The sequence below is a fragment of the Mangifera indica genome, chromosome 5 (genome assembly GCF_011075055.1).
Source record: "Mangifera indica cultivar Alphonso chromosome 5, CATAS_Mindica_2.1, whole genome shotgun sequence".
Taxonomy (NCBI): Eukaryota; Viridiplantae; Streptophyta; class Magnoliopsida; order Sapindales; family Anacardiaceae; genus Mangifera; species Mangifera indica.
Window position 1 is genome coordinate 6,480,946 of NC_058141.1, and position 14,600 is coordinate 6,495,545.

Consider the following 14,600-nt stretch of genomic DNA (forward strand, 5'->3'; position numbering starts at 1 on the left):
GAGTTGGCCTTTAGATTATGATTTTAATTATGACTAATAGACTTTTATTTTTATTATTCTAGTTGAGTTTGAGACTTTAAGTTAGAATGTTTGGGATGATATTGAGACATTGTTTTGTTTTAATTTGTAAAGACATAAGGCATTTAAGTTATGATATAGACTCGTGCCTTTGATTATGGAGTATTCAATTTTAAACTAAGAATGTCATACACACATAATAGATTTTCGTAGCACTTTACCTCGAAAGATAAGATATTTGAAGTAAAGTGCTACAAAGACATGATGGTTGACAAATATTTGTATGAGGTTATCAAGTCCATGAACCGGTCTATATCGGTTGTGTAGCTCACTGAGGAGTTGTATATTGTGATAGTTCATTCCTTCGTATCAACTTCTCCACACACCTAATACTCGTTCTTGAAGTTGATGTATACCTACATTAATGAGTGCGACGTAGTTAGTTCAATATATTATAATATATATGTGTGTGTGTGTGTGTGTATTACCATATTAAATTTATATGTTATCTTACCCACGATGCTCCATAAGTGGAAAAATATGTTCTCCAATGTCCTATCAATGGTATCTTGAAGAAGTTGGGGCAAATAGAAACTCAAATCGGTTGATGTTATAATGCTTTTGAACTAGAGATCGGAGGTAAGAAATAAAAACAATGACAACCATCATTTTATCAAAATTAGCGAATGGTCCTTGTAGGAATATGAGATAACTATCAATATGCTTTTGAAATAATAATAAAATAACGTGTATAAAGTATAAAAACACGTTGACATATGTGTGTGTATGTATGTATATATGTATATACATACATATATGTACATATATATGTATATATATATATATACATATATGTACATATATGTATGTATATATATACATATATGTACATATGTATGTGTGTATGTATGTATACATACATATATATAACACAAACCAAATCTTGTAGACATGTGAACTTTATTAGGTTAAAATGGACATTCACTCCATTAAGTCCAAACTAAAACTATTGTATAGGGCCATCTGATTATCTATTAGAATATGACTGAATGTGTTAGCACGACACTAAACCTATGCCTCTTTAAATTAAGAAAGTGATTGAAATATGTCCCCCTACATAGTTGTCATTGCGTAACAATTAACTTTGCCCTAATGGTTCCAGTAGTCTCTTGGTGTCTTGCACTTTTAGCTGTACTCTAGATTGGTGGACATCATTGAATTTAAGCATTCCTTCATAATGATTCACTAGAAAATTCTAAAAAGAAAAAGTCAATAAAATCAACACCTAAAAATAATGCAACGATCACAAAACAAATAAAATAAGAAATTAAGTTAAACATATACAAAAATTAAGAAATTTTCAAATTGCAGAAAAAAAAAAGGTTACTCTAAACAATGCCATCAACAGTTACACTAGATATAATAACTATCAATATGCCCCAAGTCATTTGACCTACCTTGTTTTTTATGCCGATGAGCTTAAATTTATCCGATTTCCTTCAAAATTGGTTATTTCAGTCAACAGATCATTAAAAAACATTAACTATAAACAATATTTCAATATCTAATAACTAATTTAAACTAAAAAACTATTGATTTACCATTCAAAATTCAAAATTTAAACCTTGTGCTGATGGAAAATCTACATTTTCTAACAACAATATCAGTTTCAACACTTAAATCACCTTCTAAGCTAACAAATAAACATTTTAGTCAACTACGTTGATACTAAAAGACACGATAATCAACTCTAATAAATGCATTTTCTAGCTAAACTGAGATAACCCAAAAAATGAAGACAAAATTATCTGATAACTAACCTGATAAACCATTTTGGAGATGATTATGACTAAGAAACTGAAGGAAAACGAAGATTTGGAGCCAAAATTGTCTAAAAGGTTAGAGGAAAATATAAAAGGTAGGAGTAATAGGGGTGAAGTTATGAAAATGGGTGAAATAACCTTTTATATATAAGGGTAATTTTGATGTAAATGCTTTTCTCTACTTCAACTGTATAATACCTAAAAGGTAGGTTAAAATTGTGTAACATGGTTTAAAAGAAAAAAAAAGTTAAATTAATAAATTTCTCTTATTTAGGGATATAACAAAAAACCCATAATTTTAAAGAATGGTTTTATAAGACTAAAATAGCCAATTAATTAAATTTATGGGTAAAGGAGTAATCCAATAAGTATATAGGTACATTTGTAATCAATAAAATTATATGTATAAATAATACATATAATTTTATATATAAATAATAATATATCATTGTATAATTAAATATTATTTTATTTTAATTTAAAATTATCTAATAATATAATTATATATAATTATTTATATGTAAAATTGTCTACTTAGTATTACTGGTTATATGTGTGCAATTGGAGGTTAAATCCAAGCATTTCCTAGATAGAGGGATTACATGTCCATACGTAAGTCAGAAGGGGCTGACCAAAATTTCAAATCGTTCAGCGGTTACGCAGTATTAACCCAGAAGGAAACATCAAAGAGCCTTTGGAATTGGACCTTTTAAATTGAAACCTGTCTTCGAAGAAGAAATCAGCAAATCAGAGACTAGTACTAGCGGCTTTCTCTATTCACTGCATTCTTATCTTCATCTTCGTTTCATCTCATCTCCAACCGGTAAGAGTTCTTCTCATTTTGCCATTAGGGAAAAGATCTTGCCAGTGTTTGGATTTATTTATTCGAACAGCCTTCGATCTGCAACTCATATATATATATATATATATATATATATATATATAATTGCAATGGTTTTTCCAACTGATTTTCCTTTTTTAAAAATAATTTGCATATATGTTTTATATGTATTTCATTTTATTTATTAATCTTGATGTAGAGTCTGGAGCTAGCTTTGTTAGTGTAAACATCAATTGATGAGATTGGGTTTCAATTACAAGTATGTCAGCGAAAGCAGCCGTTACAAATGGGTCTGTCTATGTTTGTAATTTGCCTCAGGGGACTGATGAAAATATGTTGGCTGAATATTTTGGCACTATTGGGTTGCTGAAGGTAAGATTTTTATCCTGGTGTTCTAGGAATTTTCGAGAGGAAAAAATGTTAGTTTATGTATAGCTTACACCTGTGCTGCATGCTGTATAGAAAGACAAGCGAACTGGTCGATCAAAGATATGGTTATACCGAGATAAAGCAACAAATGAACCAAAGGGAGATGCTACTATTACATATGAGGATCCACATGCTGCATTGGCTGCTGTTGAATGGTTCAACAACAAGGATTTTCATGGCAATATAATTGGAGTTTTTATTGCTGAGTCTAAGGGCAAAGATGAAAATAAAAATAAATCAGTTGCAGATCCAACTTTTGATGAGGATTATGGTTTAGAGGAAAATTCTAAGGATGTGAACGGGATTGCTGGTAGAGGTAGAAGTCTTAGTGATGCCTCAGGGAAAGCATGGCAACAAGAAGGAGACTGGATGTGTCTGAATACAAGGTCTGTGATGTGATATTGGTGAGCAGCTCTTCTTGATCTTTCATTGTCCTGTTCTAGTTTTCAGTTTATACTATGACTTTTTTGCGAATAGCTCCTTATCCTTTACTGTGGTAGCAGTTGCTCCAACGTAAATTTTGCATTTCGTGGTGTGTGCAATCGTTGTGGAACTGCTCGACCTGCTGGGATATCTGGTGGTGGCACAAGAATCGGTGGTCGTGGAAGAGGTTGTGGTGGTGTTGAGTCTGGTAGCCATGGCCGGCAAATTGGTGTTTCAACAGGACTTTTTGGTCCTAGTGATTGGCCTTGTCCTATGTAAATACCTTTTGCGAAACTATATATTATTTTGACTGTCATTTTGTTATCACCTAATTCTATTTTAAGATACTTTCTTCTTGGCTTATTGGAATATCTTCAAGACCAGTTCTATTTTAAGATAATGCTTTTTATGCAACATCTATTACTTGTCTAATATTTTAATGCAATAATTATTTGTTGAAACAGGGCAGATAAATTGATTTGTTAGTTTCATCTTTGGGAGAGATAAAGCTTTTTTGATAGGTTTAGTGATAACCGCTCTAACAAGAATACATTTGGTCTGGAAGGTTCAAAAGTTAATACTTAAAACGTTTTGACTAAAGTGTATATAGGTTTAACCCTATTGGTGGTATCTAGTTGTATCACTATATTTAATAGGGTGCTTACTGTACTTCCCCTAAGAGTGTAAGGCTCATAGTTGTTTTATGTGTAGCATAGTGGGTGAATGGACCTATGATAAATCAGGAGCATGAAAGGGAAGGAAATAATACCCTTGAGTTCAGGCTGATACAATAATTCCTAAATTCGATTTGTTAATTATAAATTTAGAAATTTTAAGGAGATAATTTACCATTTCATCTTTATATAAAATTGCATATGCTTTATTTCTTCTAATTGATTTATGAACATGCATCCTTATGCAATTTGATCTTACCTTGTTCATTTTTCGTCTTCCATTCAGGTGTGGCAATATCAACTGGGCAAAGCGAACAAAATGCAATATTTGTAACACCAATAAACCTGGTCACAATGAGGGTGGCGTGAGGTATAATATTATAATTTCCTTTACTCCATTGTAATTTTGATCATTGCTGCCTATATAAGTATTCACTATTTCTTATTGTTTTGCAAGTACTTCTAATTTTCCAATATTTCTTGTTTATTCTTTGTATGCATGCATGATTTCTAGACTCCCTTTTTTCAAGGGTGAGGCTTTGTTCGCCATGAAATAAATGAACTTGTATGTGGGTTAGCTGTCTTGATTGGTATAGCCAGCTACAAAGTACAAACACAACAGACATGTGGGTTTTTCTTTCTTTTTTTCCCCGTAAATATACAGCAGTTGCTACAGGCCTTTTTTTCCTAAAACATGATCAACCAGAAGTATATAATTCATGGTTATTAATAATAATTTGATTCACTAGTTAGATTTCAAAAACTTTATTTCATGGTTTTTATTGATAACTTGTGAAAACTCATTAAGCCAACCGAATTGTAATGTCAAGACCGTCAAATTAGTGAAATGTAACATCACATGAAATACATTAAACAAACTATACTTAAATCATTGGACATAATTAAAACTTTTCTTTCGCCGTTGGAGACAAAATATTGTATTTACAAAAGAGATCAAAGGATGTACATATCATGAGTACATACATGAAAAATTCAACTAATATTAGTTTGGTAAAACTCAAGCTCCCAATTCTATTATCGTTATATTTTCTTTCTTTCTTTTTTTTTGTGAAATTCTTTGGTGACTAGAGAAATTTGGGAAATGTAGGGAGCACCAATCCTTTTTGAATCTAGTAAGAATTCAAGGACTGGTTCATAGTGTTGTCCCACAAATTGGTATTCACCCTTGCTCTTAATTGGATGGCTTACAAGGGCCCTTCAATTGTGGGGATTGGCTAGGTCTAGAATGTAAACGTTTTAGAAGATTTGGGATGGACTCATGTTAATGATAGATACCCAGTACATATATTATTAATATTAAAATAAAATAGTTTTGTTAACAATAGGTGCCAACTTCTCTCAAAAGCCGTAGCTTTCCAATCAACCAAAGATTGCCCAAATTACCCAAATATCAAATTTCTTCCCCTTTTTACAATGTCCACTCCCCTTTTTATATAACTCCTAAATATAATCCTGATAATATCCTAGTCTTAAATATATCATCTTTATTTTAAATATTTTATCCTAATCATATATCCTAGTATAATATTATCTTAATTAATTAATATTATTATTATTATTATTGTTATTAATAATTCATAACATTTCTTGCCTTTGAAAACCACCTTTTCCTCAACGTAAAGATCGTTTTTTGATTTTTTCTTTTAAATTTCTTCTTACCCAATTTGGAAAACCCCTCATATTTTGTTATTATTCTAATTGCCACCACTGATTAAAAAACCAACTCCATACTTCCTTTTGTAATATAGTCTACCTTAATCCCTAATGTTAGAAGCTTTGACGAATGAACAATTTCTAATAGTTGGGCTTCGGTGTAAGCTACCAATTTTTCGTCGAAATCAAACAAGTTACACTTAATTTGTTGAATCACCATCGGTTTTGTAAATTCATTAGAACATATGAATTCATAGCCGCAGTTGTTGAAATCTATCGATTTCACCTTCTGGTCATTGGAATCTATTGTTTTTTTTTGCTGAAAACCCTATCTCAATAAAAGTAGTTCCACTCTTCTCCACTAGATTGACTTGTCTTCTCTTTCCCTTCTTATCACACACAATTATAATGACATCATCATCCGATCTATCCTCGTCAACCATTATCACAACCAACGATTTGAATCTATAGTTATGATCAAAATCGAGTTTGCCTACACAACGGAGATATATTCCTTTCTTTGACATATCTCGAGACTTCAATTCTCTTGAGACTTCAATTCTTTTAATCTCGAAACCACAACCAACTCCCATCCTCATCCAATGAAACTTTGATTTGTTTCATTTTCGTACTACTTTGATACTAGTTTGATAAATATCTAGTACATCTATTATTAATATTAAAATAAAATAACGGTTGCAACAAAAGGTGTCAACTTCTCCTAAATGTCATAACCTCCGAATTAGTCAAAGGCTACCCAAATTAATCAAATATCAACTTCCTTCCCCCTTTTACAGTACTCACTCCCCTTTATATATAACTCCTAATTATTTTCCTAATTATATCCTAATCAAATATCATCCTAATTTTAAATATCATATCCTAATCATATATTTTATTCTAATATAATATTATCTTAATTAATTAATAATATTTTATTATTATTATTATAATTATTATTAATTCTTAACAATTAACTATATAGAATTTTGACTTGGTGTATGTTTTGTGTTTTATTTTGTTTGATGGGTTATTCAAATACTCATGTGCTTGTAGAGGCAGCTTTCTTTCTCGGATAGCTGCTTTAGGTAAGATTCATGCAATGATTATTTGATAAAGTGCAAGAGTGATGTTTGAAAACCTAGAGAAATTATGGATTAAATGTACTTTCTGTAGGATACATTTCTATTTGTCTTCTAGTTTCAATAAGAGACATAGGAAGATGATCTCCCTGCCTTTTAGATGGTAGCTTGATTCTTCTGGATGTATCATTTCAGTGTTTGTATATGTGGTTTTAATTCCTAGAGTTTGTTTACTATGTAAAACTAGCTTACCCTTTTATATTGAGCATAGTTGTTAAAAGAGGAAAATGCCTAAAAGCGATGAGACTCATTGCTTAAGCAAAAAAGGCAAAGCGAAGTCATTGCTTTTGGACCAAAAGCGAAAAAAAAACATAAAATTAATTTAGACTAATCACTCAAATACCAAAGCATAATATTATAGATGAAGTCTCAAAAACAGATATAAATATTTATAATAAAATATGAACAAATATAAAAACTCTTTAATTTACATAAACTTTTATCAAACATGTATTTTAATCAAAATCCAAATCTTCATCTTCATTATCGAAGGTCACATCTTCTTCCTCATTATCAAAATTTTCATCTCCGATTTTATTCATTTCTTTATCAAAACATTCTTTTTCATCAGAGAACTTGTGTTCTAAGACGTCTTTGTCCTTAGACATCAACTTAGTGTTAGACTTAAAAAAACAAATTTAGTTTAAAAGCGCGCTTTTTACTTCTTGTAAAGTGCAATGCGTGCTTAAGCTATGCATTAAGACTCTTGTTGGCCTTGCATATCTAGAAGCGGTGGACCTACTGCATTGAGAAGCCTCTCTCTTAAGCATGCTTAAAGTGAGCTTTTAACAACTATGATATTGAGGCTTATATCGTTGTTGAGGGACAATTTATGAATTGATAATAAAGATGATTTCTCCTTCTATTTTATGTTTTTCCCTTGATTCTTCTAATTTTCTCACCATTCTCTTCCATAATTTCCCACTATTCTTGTGCTTCTTGCTTAAGTCTATTATTTCTTGATCTCCATCATTTTGTTCATCATCTGTAAATGTAGTGGTGAGTCAGTGGATCATCTGTTGCTATTGCTAGTGGCTGAAGAACTCCTCTTTGCTGTTCCTCTTTTCTTGAGTTGGATTATACCTCATTTTGTGGTTCATGCTTATGGGTTCGAACAGCACTCCTGTACTGGTATTCTAAGGACTAAGTTTATCATGTTCAATTTTGGATTATCTTGCTTCAGAGAAATGGATAATACTGAAGCAGATACTTTTTTTCCTTGAACTGGTTTTAATCTAATGCCTAACTCATTCTATACTGATGGGAGATGAATTTTTAGTCCTTAAGCTTAAGTTTTATTCTATTTTTCTTCTTCTGAACTCTCCTTTTAACTTTTTCTAGTGCCCTTAAGTTTTAGAGAGTTAGATTTGGTTTTTGTTTGTTCATTTTTTTTTTCCTTTTGACCTGTGGTACTTACCTTTTTACAGCCTCTGTTAATCATCGGGGCCACTCTAAGCTCTTTAAATTTCTTGTTGTGAGAAGTATGGATTTGCAATATGAACCTTTTCCGAGATCATTTTGTCATTTGAATTGATTAATTATTAGTTTGGTCCATGGATGACCAATAGGGAGGAATGATTAAGTGTAGTCGCCTTTATCAGTAGGAAGTTTTCTATCTCTGTGTGACTTCTTTGCTCTTAAAGGCTAGTTTATTTGGATGTTGCTGTTATGTGTAGTATGGAGTGGTAAGCAACTTTGTCTTTTCCTATTGAACTAGTAGTACAACCTAATTTCTTTTATTTTCTTTCTTTTAAATATAGAGACTGTTGCGAGCAGTTATTCCACACCATGGAAACCAACATAAACAACAATATGAGTTTGCCTTGCTTGCTAATTACATATACTTGCATTATTATAATCATCTTCATTTACATATGCACCACTGGCACACAGGAAAAGTTAGTACAAATCTTGCACATTTAAATTTCATTATTTCATGTTATATCTGCTGTTGAATGCAGAAACCTTCTGTCTTCGTTTTAAGAATTTAAAAAAAAATATATTTTATATAATCTAGGTATGCAACTATTTCACGTGTCCCTATCATGTGTATTGCAAGATTAATGCTTAGGCACATAATTTAATTTGTAAAAATAATCTAGATTTTCTTTCATTACATTTATGATTTAATGTTTTAATTTAATCTTTTCAAATATATCCTCATAAAAAGTGAGTTACTAATTAATATATCATTTTCACAATCATATCTCTGATCCTATTGATTAATACACTGCATATCTACTAGGAAGCACAAAAACTTACCCCATGGTGTGTTTCTATGTTTCGGAAATATTTCCTTTTCCGAAACGCCTCGAAGCTTGTAGGAAACGTTTTGGGGCATTTTGAAAATATAAAAGAAATTCAAAGTGCATTTCAGGAAAAGAAAAGAGACTAAAAATTGATTTCTTGTATCACTCTCCTTTGCAATTTCAAACCCTAACTTTGATTTCATCTCCCCTCCTCTTCAACATTTGAAGTTTCTCTCCTCTCCGGTGTGTTAAAACTCATCTCCTCTCCATCTCCGACTTTTCCAACTGTTAGTGAACGGTCAAAAAATTGGATTAGATTTAATATACTGTTTATTTGGGTTGAGTGCACACCTTAATTTGCTAAAAAATTACTGTATTTAAAAAAAAATACAGGTTGTATTTTTTTATAAACTTTAGCATTTATAAAAACAAAAACCCTTATATTTTTCATATTTATATGTTTTCTCACATTTCCGTTTCCTATATTTTTAAGAAAATACGTTTCAACGTTTCCATTTCTTATTCTATTTACATGCTACATAGCATATCTATTATATTGCTGAAATACAAGTGTACTTGTTTCTGAACAGAGGAGGTCGTGGTGGTGGTTACAAAGAACTTGATGAAGAAGAATTAGAGGAAACCAAGCGACGTCGTCAGGAGGCTGAAGAAGTAATATTTTCTTGCACTAGTATCATGAGTTTGTATAACATATGCTGAATTAACATTCTCTATGATCTAATATCAGGATGATGGTGAGTTGTATGATGAGTTTGGCAATCTCAAGAAAAAGTTCCGTGCTAAAACACAAGCTGAAGCTGGGCAGGTGCTTCCAGGTGCTGGACGTGCTGGATGGGATGTTGAGGAACTAGGTATTCCTGATATGTACATCTTGTGATCTCTTCGGACAATTGTTCTTGCATATCTATATTTTGCTTTGGACATTTTTTTTCGTGTATGCAATCATGTTATGTACATCATAACTGCATGATAGTTTAATTTGAGTGCGAGAAATGAAGTAGAATGAACTTCTCTAATCATGAGCTCAGGCTCACCACTTAGTCTCTCATAATATGCCTCTGTAAAACCAGGGTGATTCAATCTGTTCTTGCTGTGACATGGGTTTCTTATCTTATTTTAAAGATTTCAACTAGTAGATTTTTCATTGTCTTTATTTGTATTTGCAATCCTATTATTATGGGGGAACTCAAGGTCATTTGGGAAAATTTACCTTTTTACTGTAATATGCTGAACTTACTCTATTGGGTCTTAGATATATTCTTGAGTTATCAAATCCTTGAAGCTTTTTAGTTGAAAGCACTCATATATTTTATGTGCATTGTTGTGCTCTTAAGAGTTACTCAATTTTTTTTTTTTTTGTTATAAGGTTTGAGTTTGATCTTGAGGTTTTTATTCAATTGTGTCATTGCTCTTTTGGGTCCTATTTTGTTGATACTCTGTTCACCTCTTGTATACTTTTAAAAGTGACAGGTCCTCATACTGCTGAATGAAAGCAGAACTTTAATTCATACTATCTTGAAAGCTTTGTTTCCCTCTTAGACAGCCTTAATTTGTGCTGATAGAAATTGTCTTGTTACTACTGAAGATAAACAGCCCACCTATGTTGAAGTGATAACAAGTAAACAGCCACTTATGTCGACTATTTAATTTTCTGAACCATTTCCCATCATTGAACAGATTGAACAAATGCATCAAACGTTCCCTAGTCACTGACCCCTTGACAATCGCAGAGCAGGTGAATGGGTTTGTACAAATTTTAAACCAATAGCTGTAATGTGGCCAAGTGATAATGTTGAGTGATTGTAGACAGAATTGGTAGGTATTTTTACTGGGAATAGAATTTGATGGTTGAATCAAATAGATATTGTTAATATTGGGCAAAACATGGGTTTTTATTCATTGTTGTTTTTATAAATTAGTATTAGCAAAGACATTTATTAGCATCCTGATGATGATTGTTCTTCTTTTTATTATTATTCTTTTTGGTTTTTTAAATTGGATGGGCTTTTAAAGTGATTGCTTCGTTAACAAAAATAATCAATATGCAGGTGTGATTGATAGACATGGGAGAGAGAGAAGCAGAGATAGGGGAAGGGATTGGGATGATAGGCAAAGCAGCAAGAATAGGTATCGTGATGATAAAGAGAGGCGCCGAAGTCAGAGTAGAGAGAGGGATCGAGGTAAAGATAGAAACTGGGATTATAATCATGATCGAGACAGAGAATATGGACGAGACAAAGACAGAAGCAGGTATTGTCATTGAGGTTTCAAGGAATACCTAGGGATTCTGTAGCCTCGTCTTTTTTAATAGGAGTGGCAAATTTTCATTTCTTGGAAAGTTTTAGCATAAGAACTTTACATGGGATGATTTAGCATCTTAAGCAAATTGATTCTGGGATTATGTTCACTTGTTCTTCATGGTATATTTCTTACTACTGTGATATGCGCTGTATTTTAAGATTTTCTCGGAACCTTGTACTGCTTGGATCAATTGGGAAGGGCGGTTGCCAGGTCAGAACATGGATTGCATTGCCACGTCTCTTTAATATTTTTATCATTCAAGAGTGGTTTTGAGTTGATTTCAGCTTTTGTTTGAATTAGGTATCTATTATGTAACCCTTGAACCTTGAAACCAACAACCATGGTTTAAAAAATGACCAGTCTGATTCTGTTTAACTGTCACCTATGAAAGAGATAAGGGAAAACGGTTACGGTTTGTTGAAAAACCGTTTTTAGAGTTAAACTAGACGGTTTGAAATGATTGCATAAGAGAAGTCCTGGGTTTGACCTGGTCATAAGAAAAAATATAAAATTTTTTTTAATTCATTATTGAGATTTGAATATAAGATTTCATTTATCAATTTCTAGAATATATATCATTAAACAAAATTTATTTTTTATATTAAAATAATTCAGATAATATATTTGATGATTAATTATCTAAAATTTTTTAATATTATTTTTAAATAATTAATTGATTTGACCACTAATTAAAATGTTTGATTGACGGTTGGATTGGATTACTTCTTTTTTATCAAATTGACACCTGGTTTGGTTTCTAAAACATTGCATACAACAATTTATTTTTTCAGCTTTGATGAAATGGAGGTTTTTGTCCTTTAAATTTGAAAAAAGTAATTTTATTAACCATCTATTGAAGTCACCTATTAGTTTTAATAGTCATTATGTTATTTTGTTCAAATAATATAATAGGGTTAATATGGGTTACATTTTTTATAATACAAACAAATTATACTTTAAGTTTAAATACTTTTTTTTTTTGTTCTCTCTATTTTTATTTTACCCTAAGTAAATTTAAAAATTAATTGTCTTTGATGGAATTTATCTTTGGCAAAGTTAAGAATCGAATGAAACCTCAATAATTGGTATAATTTTATTTAAAATCACATCAAATCAATGTGATTATAGTTTGTAATTGTACCAAATTGATATCATTTTAGTCAAAAATTATACTAATTAGTGTTATTTCAGTTTGGTGGTGTGATTCTTTACATTGTCAATGAAAGTTAATTTTAAATTTATTTTTTATTATTTTTAATTGAAATCAATGTAATTCAAAGGTAAAAATATAATTAATGAAATTTGGGAGACAAAATGTTATTCAACTTAAAGTTTTTTTTTTTTACTTTTCAATAATTTTATAAAAAATATAACATGTTTTTTTTTTTTAAAACAAATTTAATTGATATGTATGAAAATAAATTATTTCTCATTTAATCCAACATTGGGTGAGAATTGGGACCAGGCTCACGAAGTGGCAATCTTTCGAGCATATACAACCTTTGCTCTTGATGTAGTATAATCTGAACATTTCTAGATCTATCAGTAAAGTTGTTAGTGTATACTCTAGGAACCATTCATATTGTCGGTTTCAGGGCATTTTATGTTGTATATATATGTAATGATTTATTAATAAAAGAAATAATTTTTTTGTTCATATATATAAATTGTTTCATTTATTTGCATTAATATAAAATATGTATGTGAATTGTTCAGATAATTCACTTAACATATGAAACTAACTTATCAATTTGTTTCCTACAGACGTGATATAAGTTGGGCGATAATACCATATAATGGGCATACTCTTTTGTTGAATATCATAAAATGATATTAGTGTGGATGACGATAATGATCATATTATTAGGGCACTCGTGTGGATTAATAGTTAATGAACCATTTTTCAAAAGTGACCAATAACGATAAGTCATTATATAATTGTACAACTGTACAAAGTAATTTTTTGATTTGAAATATCATGATCGGATCTAATACGGATGCATATGGTTCTTATGGTGTATAAATATGGGCCTAATCATATACTATATGAAAGGTTATGTTGGTCATATGTTGTTTATATACAAAAACGAATAATGATCAAGACGAGATTAGTTGACTTGGTGATAATGGATTTAGAGTATCTGCTGACTCAATCTAATTTGGAGTTCTTGAACGAATGTCAATAAATATTAAAAACAAAAATCTCTAGCTAGAGTATAATATGAGTCATACGAAATATGTTCATGATGATGTGCTCTAAATATATCAATCGACGATTCATAAAGAATAAAAAATAAGGGTTTTGATGAACTATGAACCCGAAATTGATCAATATTGGACAATGGAAGGATCTTACCTACACGAAAGGTATGATTAGAAAATTAGGTTCGATAGAGTATTTCTTCATCATAGTTTTGGGGGTCATGATACATTGTTAGATGGTTACTATAGTCTTTGGGTTTTCTAACATATTTTTCAAATAATTTGAAAAAGGGCTCACAACTATACCATAGTGAACTTAAAGGGTCACATCAATAAACCAAACATTTAGAGAGTGATGATTAGTTATTTGGGTTGGTTTGCACCTTCCAAGGGGTAATAAAGATTATATCATATAAAGTATTATATGGGTGTAAAATAACACTTTGAGAGTGTTTGTGAGATAAAATTTTGGTGGCTAATGTGTATGTATTGTAACACCCCAGGTCCAATAACCCGGCCCACTGTTAAGATATTGTCCACTTTGGACACATAGTCCATCATGGGTTTGCTTCTGGGCTTTACAACCCAAAACGCGTCTTAACAGTTTAAGGAGCTCACAGGCTATTTAACCAATTTAATTCTCCCACCACTAACCAATGTGGGATCCATAGCAGAGCACACACAGACCCAGCATCTCTCCCGTGCTTTGTCGATGTGGGATTCGCCTAAGGGTATCACATGTATGATATACATGCATGACCATTGTTTAAATTGAGAATTTAAAAAGGTCATACAACAATTAT

At 31.1% G+C, this 14,600-nt stretch overlaps 1 protein-coding gene across 2 annotated transcripts; it reads left to right on the plus strand.

Annotated features, from left to right (window-relative positions):
- The first annotated feature begins 2,429 nt into the window (after positions 1–2,429).
- LOC123215430 (transcription initiation factor TFIID subunit 15-like) lies at positions 2,430–11,878 on the plus strand. Of its 2 annotated transcripts, XR_006502045.1 has the most exons (9): positions 2,430–2,664; positions 2,882–3,054; positions 3,145–3,497; positions 3,615–3,809; positions 4,495–4,578; positions 9,864–9,945; positions 10,022–10,145; positions 10,972–11,029; positions 11,343–11,482. XR_006502045.1 is itself a non-coding variant. In XM_044635511.1 (8 exons), the coding sequence occupies exons 2-8, from the start codon at positions 2,944–2,946 to the stop codon at positions 11,555–11,557; spliced, it is 1,164 nt and encodes a 387-aa protein (XP_044491446.1). In that variant the 5' UTR covers positions 2,432–2,664; positions 2,882–2,943; the 3' UTR covers positions 11,558–11,878. The 2 variants fall into 2 exon arrangements, 1 of the variants encoding a protein (XP_044491446.1); XM_044635511.1 differs by lacking the exon at positions 10,972–11,029 and having other exon boundaries at positions 2,432–2,664; positions 11,343–11,878.
- The last annotated feature ends 2,722 nt before the right edge of the window (positions 11,879–14,600 follow it).

Coding starts and splice junctions, on each gene's coding strand:
- LOC123215430 (XM_044635511.1), top strand. CDS start 2,944: ATGTCAGCGAAAGCAGCCGTTACAAATGGGTCTGTCTATGTTTGTAAT. Junction 3,810..4,494: donor AGTGATTGGCCTTGTCCTAT/GTAAATACCTTT, acceptor TCTTCCATTCAG/GTGTGGCAATATCAACTGGG. Junction 10,146..11,342: donor ATGGGATGTTGAGGAACTAG/GTATTCCTGATA, acceptor ATCAATATGCAG/GTGTGATTGATAGACATGGG.